Source organism: Trichechus manatus, unplaced genomic scaffold (genome assembly GCF_000243295.1).
Source record: "Trichechus manatus latirostris isolate Lorelei unplaced genomic scaffold, TriManLat1.0 scaffold00070, whole genome shotgun sequence".
Classification (NCBI taxonomy): domain Eukaryota; kingdom Metazoa; phylum Chordata; class Mammalia; order Sirenia; family Trichechidae; genus Trichechus; species Trichechus manatus.
This window is the reverse complement of record NW_004444006.1, coordinates 3,486,893-3,499,321: the sequence shown is the minus strand read 5'-3', so window position 1 is coordinate 3,499,321 and position 12,429 is coordinate 3,486,893. Positions and strand designations below refer to the sequence as shown.

The following is a 12,429-nucleotide window of genomic DNA, read 5'->3' as shown; positions in this document are numbered from 1 at the left end:
CCCCATAGGGTTTCCAAGGAGCAACTGGTGGATTCAAACTGTTGACCTTTTTTGGTTAGCAGCCAAGCTTGTAACCACTGTGCCACCAGGACTCCTTGGTGAGAACATTGCCCTTCAAACTTTAAAGAGCAGTTGAATGCTCTTAGGATTATATTAAAATGAAGGTTCTGATTCAGTAGATCTGAGGTGGGGCCTGAGAATTTGCATTTCCATTAACCTTCCATGTGATGCTGCTGCTGTCGGTCTGAAAACTATTCTTAGGGTAGCAGGAGTCTAGATGGGATCACCATGAGTTAGAATTGAGTCCATAGCAACTGGTAGAGTCTGTCTGGACCTCTTGGTAAATGTCATATTTTTAAAATTTCAATAAAGGTAATTTGTTAATAGTGTAGCAAAATATGATTTAATTTTTATGCCATTGTTAGACATTTATATAATAAAATTCAAAATGATTAGCCAAAAATAAAATTACATGTCTGGTCACACTACCCTGAATTTTTTTTTTTATTGTGCTTTAGGTGAAAGTTTACAGCTCAAGTTAGTTTCTCATACACAAATTTATACACACATTGTTATGTGACCCTAGTTGCTATCCTTATAATGTGACCACATACTCCTGCTTTCCACCCCGGATTTCCCGTGTCCATTCAACTAGCTCTGTTTTCTTTTTTTTAATTAATTAATTTTTTATTGTTGTAGTTTAAATGAAGTTTACATTTCAAGTTAGTCTCTTATACAAAAATTTATACATACATTGTTATGTGACCCTAATTGCTCTCCCCATACTGTGACAGCACACTCCTCCCTTCCACCCCTGATTCCCCATGTCCATTCAACCAGCTCCTAACCCTCTCTGCCTTCCCATCTCACCTCCGGACAGAAGCTGCCTGTTTAGTCTCTTGTATCTACTTAAGCTAAGAGGCACACTCCTCACAAGTATCACTTTATGTCCAAAGTCCAGTCCAATCCCTGTCTGAAGAGTTGGCCCCAGAAATTCTTTTAGTTCTGGGCTGATAGACAAGCCAGGGGCCATGCTTTCTGGTTCATCAAGTCTCAGTCAGACCATTAATTCTGGTCTTCATACTAGAATTTGAGTTCTGCATCCCACCTTTCTCCTGCTCCATTCGGAACTCTCTGTTGTGTTCCCTGTCAGGGTGGTCATTGGTGGTAGCCAGGCACCATCTAGTTCTTCTGGTCTCAGGCTGATGAAGTCTCTGGTTTGTGTGGCCCTTTCTGTCTCTTGGGCTAATAATACTTTCCTTGTGTCTTTGGTGTTCTTCATTCTCCTTTACTCCAAGTGTCAACCAGCTCTTATCCCTTTCTGCCTTGTCATCTCACCTTGGGACAGAAGCTGCCCAATTTGTCTTGTGTATCTACTTGAACTAAGAAGCACACTCTTCACGAGTATCATTTTATGTCTTATAGTCCAGTCTAATCTTTGTCAGAAGAGTTGGCTTCGGGAATGGTTTTAGTTCTGGGATAACAGAGAGTCCAGGGGCCGTGTCTTCCCAGGTTCCTCCAGTCTCAGTCAGACCACTAAGTCTGGTCTTTTTATAGAATTTGAGTTCTGCATCCTACCTTTCTCCCACTCCGTCAGGGACTCTCTGTTGTGTTCCCTGTCAGGGTGGTTATTGGTGGTAGCCGGGCACCATGTAGTTCTGGTCTCAGGCTGATGAAGTGTCTGGTTTATGTGGCCCCTTTTGTCTCTTGAGCTAATATTTTCCTTGTATCTTTGGTGTTCTTCATTCTCCTTTGCTCCAGGTGGGTTGGGACCAATTGATGCACCTTAGATGGCTGTTCACTAGCTTTTAAGACCCCAGACACCACTCACCAAAGTGGAATGCAGAACATTTTCTTAATAAACTTTGTTATGCCAACTGACCTAGATGTCCCCTGAAACCATGGTCCCCAGACCTCCGCCCCTGATACACTGTTCCACGAAGTGTTTGGTTGTGTTCAGGAAACTTCTTAGCTTTTGGTTTAGTCCAGTTGTGCTGAGTTCCCAAGTGTTGTGTGTGGTCCTTCCCTTCCCTAACATAATTCTTGTCTACTATCTAGTTAGTGAATTCCCCTCTCCCTCCCTCCCCACCCTCATAACCATCAGAGAATGTTTTCTGTGTTTAAACCGTTTCTTTAGTTCTTATAATAGTGGTCTCATACAATATTTGTCCTTTTACGACTAATTTCACTCAACATAATGCCTTCCAGATTCATCCATGTTATGAGATGTGTCGCGGATTCATCATTGTTCTTTATCATTGCGTAGTATTCCATTCTGAATACCACCCTGAATTTTTCATTCATTGCTTCTGTAAGTTAGGTCCCTTGGTCATTCCTCTGTGAACAGGTTAATTTAGTTTTGTTACCCAGCAAATGACAATATCCTAACCCAGGCTACCATCTGGTTCATGTGTAAAATGTCACTTTTGTTTTCATGGAAAAGTCCCTAGAGTGACATTCTAGTTCCAGCTTTGCAGTTAGCTCTGTGACTTAGAGTTTCACATCTATAAAATGGAACTAATTGTTTCTTTGTAGAGTGATTGTGAGTATTTCTTTGGTGAGAGGTGAGAAAACAACTCATCCATAGCCCATAATGGGTGCTCAATAAATGCTTAATGACTCTCTTAAGAGTGCAAACGAGTAGCATTAGGTCTTCCAGGTTTTTGGGTAGAACAAATCAGAGAAGAAAAGTTTTTGGAGAAACCATGGCCCATAACTTAAAAGAAGCTGTCCTCTCCTTCCTTTTTAATGTGTGGTTTTAGTTGCTGAAACTTTCTTCTACTGAAAGTCTGATCTTTTATTTAACTTAATAAAATGCAAGTTGCTACCTGCTAGAAGCACTTCTCTTTGCTTTTCTCTTATCTGCCCAAACAGAGATGAGGAAATCAGTCAAAGGACTGCTATGTTGACCATTTCTCCTGTTCCCCTTCCTTTGTAGGTTACTCTTCTGCTGTTCAGAAATTTTCCCAGACTCTGCAGTCATTTCAGTTTGATTTCATTGGGGACACTCTGACTGACGACGAGATTAACATCGGTAAGTCTTCCGTTCAATGTGGTTGTGTGGCTTTTGAGGCAGGCTGAGACACACAGTCGCCTTGATTTGTGGATACAGAGCACCTGGGAATCTTCATCCTCTGTGGTCCAGTGTCAAGCTCCTAGGAGGCTACGTAAAAAGGAGGCGGCAATATTCCCTGATGTTTCTGCTTCCTCCTCAGATCAAAACAATGAAAAGATATCCCTTAACTCTCTACTGAATGAAGTCTTTGACTCAATCAGTCTGCAGGGGATTGTTTCTTTAAAAAATGTCATACATGAAAAGAGATTTCTTCATAAAGAACAAAATAAGAAGTACTTTTAAAAAATATTTTTCAACATGTTTCAAAGTGAGATTCTTCTCAAGAACAGTTTCCCCTAAAATGTTTAAAATTATCATGTATGTATGTGCAACTTTTCAGGCCACAGGAGGTTTGGCATCTCCCTTGGGAAATGAATTTAACAACTTTCTCTATTAGTTGTGTGATTTTGGACAAGATATTTCCCTTCTTTGAGTCTCAGTCTTATCCTCTATAAAAATGGGGTTAATTTATCTTTCAAGGATGTTATGAGGAGATCTAGCAGTGAGGTGAAAAGAACTTTTTGTTTGTGTTAGTTATGAAGTTAAAACGGGTCCACAAACTGTGACTCCTGGGCCAAATCCAACCTGCCACCTGTTTTTATAAATAGAATTTTGTTGGAACACAGCCATGCTCTTGTTTATGTATTGTCTATGGCTGCTTTCACAGTACAAAAGCAGAGTTGAGTAGTAGTAACAGGGATCAAGGTCAGGTCCTCACTGCTCTGAGAAAAGACAGATTCCCGAAAGTTTTGCTTTAACTTGAAAAACCTAGAGATAACCTAGTAGGTTTCAGTGGAGAACCTCAAATTTTAACCCTGAATTTCAGCCTCGTCATTACCAAAGCAGTTGGCTATTGTGTGAACCCTGGTAGCATATGTTTCTCTTTGTACATGTGACTTGCCACTTCTTCCCTGGGAGGTAGCACCCATTGAGTTTTAACAGGTTGTTTGTTCATGGCTGGGGAAAGAAAAAACAGTGTTTCTAAATCTCAGACTGTAAACCAGATTTCCACTTCAGTTATCCTAGCATATCTGAAGAAACTCCTTAATGGACCAAGCAGATTGATTTGAGGAAACTTGCAGGTAAAAAGTTCCATCAGCCACCAATCACTACTTTCTGGGAGCAAAGGGCTCAGATTCAACACTGTCAGTTCCGTTTTGTTGAACATGAATATTACTCATTGCTGAACAACTCAAAAGGCAATCATAAACCTACTAAGTGTGGGGAAGCAGAGTCGAAGAATTAGTCCCTCCAGGACTCTTGTTGGAGATCAAGCATCTTGAAAGAGGGATGTCTAAAATAAATAGAAATATTAATATTAAAAAAAAAGTTTGTACTAAAGAGCCAGGAGTTGAACTCCAAGGGTAACCTGTCAAATGGATTCCAAGAGGTCTGTGGAGGAAAATCTTTTGCCTATGGAACACCACTCATGGAGTTTCTTAAAGCTCTTGAGCTAGGATGTTGATATTCTAGGTGGTGTTGTCTACAGTCTTGGTTACTTCTCATATAAGGGCATGCATGAACTTCCTTAGTGGTCCAGGTAGCAGCTTATTTAGGGAGAATTCCAGCCCCAATATATGATCTGCTTGGCAGTGATACCTTTGAGGTTTATATTGTTGCATGACTTTAACTTGCAGGGACTCTTCAGATCATGAGATAAAGGGCCAGCTGCAAGGCAACCTAGAGTATTGATAGGGATCTGGACAGTTAGGTTTTATTTCTCAGTGACCTGGAGCCAGGCAGAAGGGAGAAACTTTGGAAAAGTTAATTTGGATAGTTATAGCCAGATATTGAAGGAAACTGGAAGAATTAAAAATTTGGTAAGGATTGACAATTTAGATGAGATAACAGAATCCTGTCCAATTTACAGGTAGATGTCAAAACTGTTTTTCCGTAGGTGGGGAAGGAAGTCAGTTAAATCTCTCCCAGATAAGTATACACATCAGTTACTGAAAATTTATAAAAAGATGGAAAATAGTTCAAAGAAAATGAACAGGGATATATTCCGATAACCTGGGAGGGTGTGTTATAGACAATGCATAGTTTTCCTTTGAAACACACAATTTCTCTCTACAATAACCCCCTTTTTGATCAAAGATAATCTCAAAGAAAGATTATTCTTGATCTCAAAATAGGGCTGGTCCATTAGATTTAGCCTAATTATTTAAGTAGGTGCAGCAAGAATGGTAATTTTCCATGTAGACGTAAAGCTTGCTTTGCTGGAAATTTTCATAAAGAATTTCAGATTGGAATTTTAAAAGCCTTGAGGCTAGAAAGCCAAACTTAGAACTCCTCACCAGATTTCACCTGGAGTACCTATGAATTTGAGCTAATTCCTCTTTTCTTGAGGTACCCCCAAATATCCTAAAGTTTCTGGTCCTGACAGGAAGTGACCTTCTTTACTCATCTGTAGGGTTGAGAGCCCTCTAAGCCAGGTGTCTTAGTTATCTAGTGCTGCTACAACAGAAATACCATAAGTGAATGGCTTTAACAAAGAGAAATTTATTCTCACAGTCTAGGAGGCTGCAAGCCGAATTCAGGGTGCCAGCTCCAGGGGAAGGCTTTCTCTCTCTGTTGACTTTGGAGGAATGTCCTTATCATCAATCTTCCACAGGTCTAGGGGCCTCTCTGTGCAGGAACCCCCAGTCCAAAGGATGCACTCTACTATCAGCGCTGCTTTCTTGGTAGTATGACGTCCCCTCCGTCTCTCTGTTTGCTTCTCTTTTGTATCTCAAAAGAGATTGACTTAAGACACAACCTAATCTTGTAGATTGAGTCCTGCCTCATTAACATCATAGAGGTAGGATTGACAACACATAGAAAAATCACATCAAATGACAAAATGGTGGACAATCACACAATACTGGAAATCATGGCCTAGCCAAATTGGTACATATTTTTGGGGGACACAATTCAATCCATAACACCAGGTATCAGGCCAGTTTTACCAAGAGGTTCTTGCAAGAATTGGCTCCATAAAATTAACATTTGCTCTTTACAAGTGTCTGGTGACATCCGATTCAATATGCATCATTCTCACATACGACATTTTAGTCACGGCCTCAGATGCAAAACCAATATTTCCAATAGTCAATAAGAGTTTCTGAATCCTGGAGGGCATTTGGAAGGGAAATTAGGATATTATTTACAAATGTTTCATTTCAGTGTACAAAGTACAGTCTACTAAATTGTTATGAGTTATAGATCCCTTAAGAGAAAAGAGAAAGGCTTCCTTACATATTCAGAAAATAGAACATTAAAGCATCAACAATATTCGCAAGCAAACCCACAATCACCCCTCACCAGTTCGTTCAGTCCTATGTAATTAATCTTTTCTCGCTCAACCTTGGGTTAGCAGTCTCATGAACCCATTTGCTTCTCGACTGGAGTTCTCAAAATCCTGACTCAATTCACTGGTGTAGTCTTGAAGTTCTTTAAATGATGCCATTAGAAGTCTCCACGTGCCTGGGATAGTCCTTTTTTATAAGGTTCTGAGGAAGTCCTCCTTTGTTGAATATGAATTAGTCTGGCCTGTAGCTGATGCAAATGTTTTCAGGGAAACACCAGATAAAAACAACAACAAAAAGCTAGCTGTAGATGACAAGCAACTTAAAATGGCAGTGGTTAACTTATTACTGATAATTTTAAAAGTGAAAGATCTGATGATAGTTTATTACCAGAATAATGCAACTGACAAGGAAATTTGGTTTTCTGTGACATGAAGATAAATTTAATCAAAATATATTAGCAAAACTATCTGTAAACAATGTCTACCCCTACTTTTAAAAAAGAGTGGATATTACATCTAATTTATAACGATGGATGAACATAATCTTTACAGAGAAAAAAAAGCACTTCAGGTATGACATACAATAATCTTGACATAAAATGCCAAGAATACACTAGGAATATAGTTAGAATATATCAACAATATCAAGTAAAGAGATTCAGTAGTATTGAGTAGGTCTTAAACAATTGTACATTAATAAAACTCCATAGGTAAATGATGTAAATCCCCAGTTGGAAACCATAGATACAGAACATGTGAAATTAAAGAAGTAAAGTTGCAACTAAGTTAACATTTTAAAAAGTAACTGACATTATGATTTATAACACTATACTTATGTTGTCTAATACTAGGCAAGGCATCTCCAGGAATCTGACAAATACAAACATATCATAAATAACCAGGGCATGGATGATACTCCAGGAACTTCCTGTACAGCATACAATTGCTGAAATATGTATATTAATAGCATTTTACCCATACAAAGTTTACCTAGAGAAGGCTAAACATCTCTTCTGATTTGACAATGCTTTGCACACAACTCCCTAATAGCAACATACCAGCTAAATCTAATTATTTCTAGTATCTGTCTCTTTACAAGGTGCAAGAAGAAATGCTTTTTGTGATTTTTCAGGGGCTCTCTGGGAAATCTCAAAGACAGTTTTATGTGCAGAAGATATCATTCCATTTTGGGAAGGGAAAATATCAAAAGCTGTCAAGAGATTTGATCATTTGATCAGGCGAGGATCATGGGTTACTGAGGAAAAATACTTGGCTACCTATTTAACCAAAGTGACAATAAAATATTTTAAAAGTAAGCAGAAGAGATGACCTGATTATAAACACTTTTAGCTCTTTTGAAAGGGAGAAACCTTTGTTTTCTTAAGTAATCAAAGACATAATAAAGTCAACATGAACCCTGGAGGGTTATTCTGGTAAGATACAGAATCTTTGTTATAACCTCGTATTAAGAGCAGACTAATAATCAACAAACTTTTCGAATTTTAACAGAAAGAAAACAAAATTCTCATTTTGCATCAGTATAACATTTCATACTAAAACTCCTTTTTAGAAAAAAATCTTATAAATAAATCCGTTAAACCTTAGCCAGCTTTGACCACAGGCACTTAAAATTCCCTTTCCACAAAACTTCAACAGCTTTCTGCATGCATTCATGTTTTGTCCTACTTTTTCCTCTTTCTCATTCTGAAATAACCAATGTTTTTACTTTAGGATAAAACTATTCTTCCCTTAAGAAAAACCACATCTCTTATAGTACAACTTTTCAAATTCAGCAAAAATGAACACACTCATTAACAAACCCAAAAATAGATAGCCTCTCTGTACCAGGTAAAATAGGAAACAAAAGTATATAAACTTAAATGATGTTTAGTAATTACTATTTTATTGTTCTGTCTTAAGAAATTATCTAAGTATCTAATGACTATCCATTAAGTAAATAAATTCAGTATCACTCCAAAGTCTTCGAAATTATCTTCAAGCTGACATAATTACTGTTGAAATAAAGTTTGTCCGAATAATTATTCTATTAGGTTAAACACAAATTTACATTTTTCACAATCATAAACATTTGGTAGAAGTAATGTTAGCTTATCCAATCAGTAAACCTGTTTACATTTAGGAAGACTATACCCAAGTAGAATAAAAATCTATTCATATATAATATAATACTTAACACTGATAAATCAGAGAAGACATAGTTGTTTTTATTAAACCAAAATTATTTAAAATTTGCTTTAAAATTAGTGTTAGTCACCAAAAATTTACCTAAATTATGTGAACTTAAATTCTTTTTTTAAAAAAAAAATTTTGGTGAAAACATACACAACAAACCATACACCACTTCAACATTGGTTACATTCTTCAAGTTGTGTCACCTTTCTTAACAACATTTTCCAAAGTATTTCACCACCATTAGCACAAACTCACTTCCCCCTAAGCTTCCCATGTATCCTTTCAAGTTGCTGTTGTCAGTTTGATCATATATAAATAATTCTTTAAAAAAGAATAATGTTTAATGCATACATTCTTTTCTAATTAGGCTAAACTCTTATTATGCTTGGATACCAACTGAAAGGTTGGCAGTTAGAACCCACCAGCAGCTCCACAGGAGAAAAGAGCCAGTGATTTGCTCCCATAAAGATTGTTGTTGTTGTTAGGTGCCGTCAGGTCGGTTCCGACTCATAGCGACCTTATGCACCACAGAACAAAACACTGCCCAGTCCTGCGCCATGCTCACAATTGTTGTTAAGCTTGAACCCATTGTTGCAGCCACTGTGTCAGTCCATCTCATTGAGGGTCTTCCTCTCTTTTGCTTATCCTCTATTTTACGAAGCATGATGCCCTTCTCCAGGAACTGATCCGTCCTGTTAATATGTCCAAAGTACGTGAGACAAAATCTCGCCATACTCACTTCTACGGAGCATTCTGCCTGTACTTCCAAGACAGATTTGTTCATTCCTCTGGAAATCCATGGTACATTCAATATTCTTTGCCAACACCCATAAAGATTACAGTGTAGGAAACCCTATGGGTGCAAATCTACTCTGTTCTGTGAGATCACTATGAGTTGGATTGACTGGTCAGCACACAATGACAACAATATTATTTGGTTCAAAGATGACTTCAGGAGATAGTTCCGGTTTAAGGTTTAAAGATTTTCTCAGGGTAATAGTTTTGGGGGGTCATCTGGCCTCAATGGCTCAAGAAAGTCTGGATTCTATGAGAATTTGAAATTCTGTTCCTCGTTCCCCCCCTTTTGATCAGGATTCTTCTATAGAATCCTTGATCTAAAGGTTTAGTAATGGTATCCGTGCACCATACAATTCTTCTGGTCTCATGGCAAAGGATGTAGTTGTTCATGGAGGCGAGTGGACATGTATTCCATTTCCTCCACCGATTCCTGACATTCCTTCTTCTTCTGGTGTTCCCAGCAAATACAGACCAATTGTTGTGCCTTGGAGAGCCACTTGCAAGTTTATAAGACCCCAGGCCCTACACAACAATCTATGAGATATGACAGAAGCACCAAAATTACTTTTACGTCTATTGACTGGAATGTGCAGTGAAACCATGACCCTGAGCCTCTGAACCAAGAAAACAAATCCCATGAGATGCTTGGTTTTACATAGGTAGTATCAGCAGCTACTTTTTTTGGTAGAAATATATGTATCACATCTTCGGCCAGTTCAACCTTTTTCAGGTATATGGCTAAGTGATATAAGTTACTTTAGTTATGTTGTGCAATGATCACCTTAAATCAATGCCAGATTAACCTTCACCATAAACAGATATTTACTACTTCACAAACAATGGCTCCCCCTCTTCCTCCCACCCCTGGTAACCACTAATAGACCTTGGTCTCTATACATTTGCCTACCTTTGCATTTTCATGTAAGTGGGATCATACTATATTTATTCTTTTGTGAGTGACTTATTTCACACAGCATAATGTCTTCGAGGTTAATCCATGTTGTTGCATGTATCAGGACTTCATTTCTCCTTATGGCTGAGTAGTATTCTCTTATGTAAATGTACCATATTTGTTAATCCATTCAACCTTTGATGGACATTTAGGTTGCTTCCATCTCTTGGCTATTGTGGACAGTACTACAGGGAACGTTGGTGTATATATGTCTGTTCATGTCACTGACCTCAGATTCCTTGAGTATATTTACCTAGGAGTGGAATTGCAGGGTCATATGGTAGTTCCATTTTTAATTTTTTGAGGAACTGCCACACTGTTTTCCACCACAGCTGTACCATTTTGCATGCCCACCAGCAATAGCTAAGGTTTCGATTTTCCCACATCCTTGCCAACATTTGTTATTTTCTGTATTTTTTTTTAATCTTAACCATCCTAATGGGAATGAGAAGTGGTATCTCATTGTGGTTTTGATTTGCTCCCTTCTGGTAGCTAAAGACACTGAGCGTCTTTTCATGTGTTTGTTGGCCATTTGGATATCCTCCTTGCTGAAATGTCTACCCAAGTCCTTTTTTTATTTTATTGTTGTACTTTAAGTGAAAGTTTACAATTCAGGTTAGTCTCTCATACAAAAATTTATACATACATTGTTACATGACCCTAATTGCTCTCCCTATACTGTGACAGCACATTCCTCCTTTCCACCCCTGATTTCCTGTGTCCATTCAACCAGCTTCTGACCCTCTCTGCCTTCTCATCTCACCTCCGGAAAGGAGCTACTTGAGCTAAGAAGCACACTCTTCCACGAGTATCATTTTATGTCCCATAGTCCAGTCTAATCTTTGTCTGAAGAGTTGGCCTTGGGAATGGTTTTAGTGCTGGGTTGACAGAGAGTCCAGGTCTATCCAAGTCCTTTGCCTATTTTTTGATTGAATTATTTGTCTTTTTGTTGTTAAGTATAGAAGTTTTATATATTTTTGATAGTAGACCTTTATTGGATATACGATTGAACTTGAATTCTTAAAACATTTCTATAAGAATACCTTTTTCTTTTTTTGCACATTGAAAATATATGGTTTCAATATTCTTAATTTCTGGGAATTTTAGGAATATTCTATTTATGTAAGTGCTCATAAGAATAGAGATCCTTCAAAAGATTTTATAATCTAATTTGGTAATACCATCTGAAGATAGGAAAATAACATACATTAGAATGTGAAGTAAAGTCCCTTCTTTTTTTTAATTTTTTTATTGTACTTCAGGTGAAGGCCCACAGAACAAATAGTTTCTCATGAAACAGCAGCACACACGTTCTATGACACTGGTCAACAACCCCACAACATATCAACCCTTTAACTTCTCAACCCCTTTTTCTTGGTGAAAATGCACACAGCCAAAGATACACAACCTCAAAAATTTCTACATGCACAGTTCAGCGACATTGCCCACGCTCCTCCAACCGTGCTGCCATTCTCACTCAAGATGAAGGCCCACAGAACAAAACAGCCTCCCATTCAACAGTTACTACAAATGTTGCCCTATGACAATGGTCAACAACCTCACAACACATCAACAACATCCCTACTCAAACTTGGGTTCCCCACCACCAGCTTCACCTCTCCCCCAGCCCCCGCCACTGGACTCCTGTACCTCGCCAGTCCCATCTGTTTTTACGGGGCTGTCCACTCTCAGGCTGAACAGTGAAAGTGAACCTCGGAGGTAACTTCACCACTGAGCTAAAAGGGTGTCTGGGGGCAACACTCTCGGGGTTTCTCCAGTCGCCTTTAGACCGGTAAATCTGCTCTTTTTTTGTGAGTTAGAATTATGCTCTACACCCTTCTCCAGCTCTGTCCAGAATCCTCTGTTGTGATCCTGGTCAGAGCAGTCAGCGGTGGTAGCTGGGCACCATCTAGCTGTACTGGACTCAGTCCGGTGGAGGCCTTGGAAGCTGTGGACAATTAGTCCTTTGGACTAATCTTTTCCTTATATCCTGTTCTCTTCATTCTCCCTTGCTCCCGAAGGGATGAGACCAGTGGAGTATCTTAGATGGCCGCTCACAGGCTTTTAAGACCCCAGACACTA

General features: G+C 38.6%; 1 protein-coding gene across 1 annotated transcript in view; it reads left to right on the top strand.

Annotated features, from left to right (window-relative positions):
- The window catches only part of OPHN1 (oligophrenin 1), a 628,143-nt gene that overhangs the window by 232,036 nt on the left and 383,678 nt on the right, over positions 1 to 12,429 (top strand). Inside the window, exon 3 of the mRNA XM_004380093.2 lies at positions 2,939 to 3,034. Coding sequence (XP_004380150.1) covers positions 2,939 to 3,034 — 96 coding nt within the window. The remainder of the gene's footprint in view (positions 1 to 2,938; positions 3,035 to 12,429) is intronic.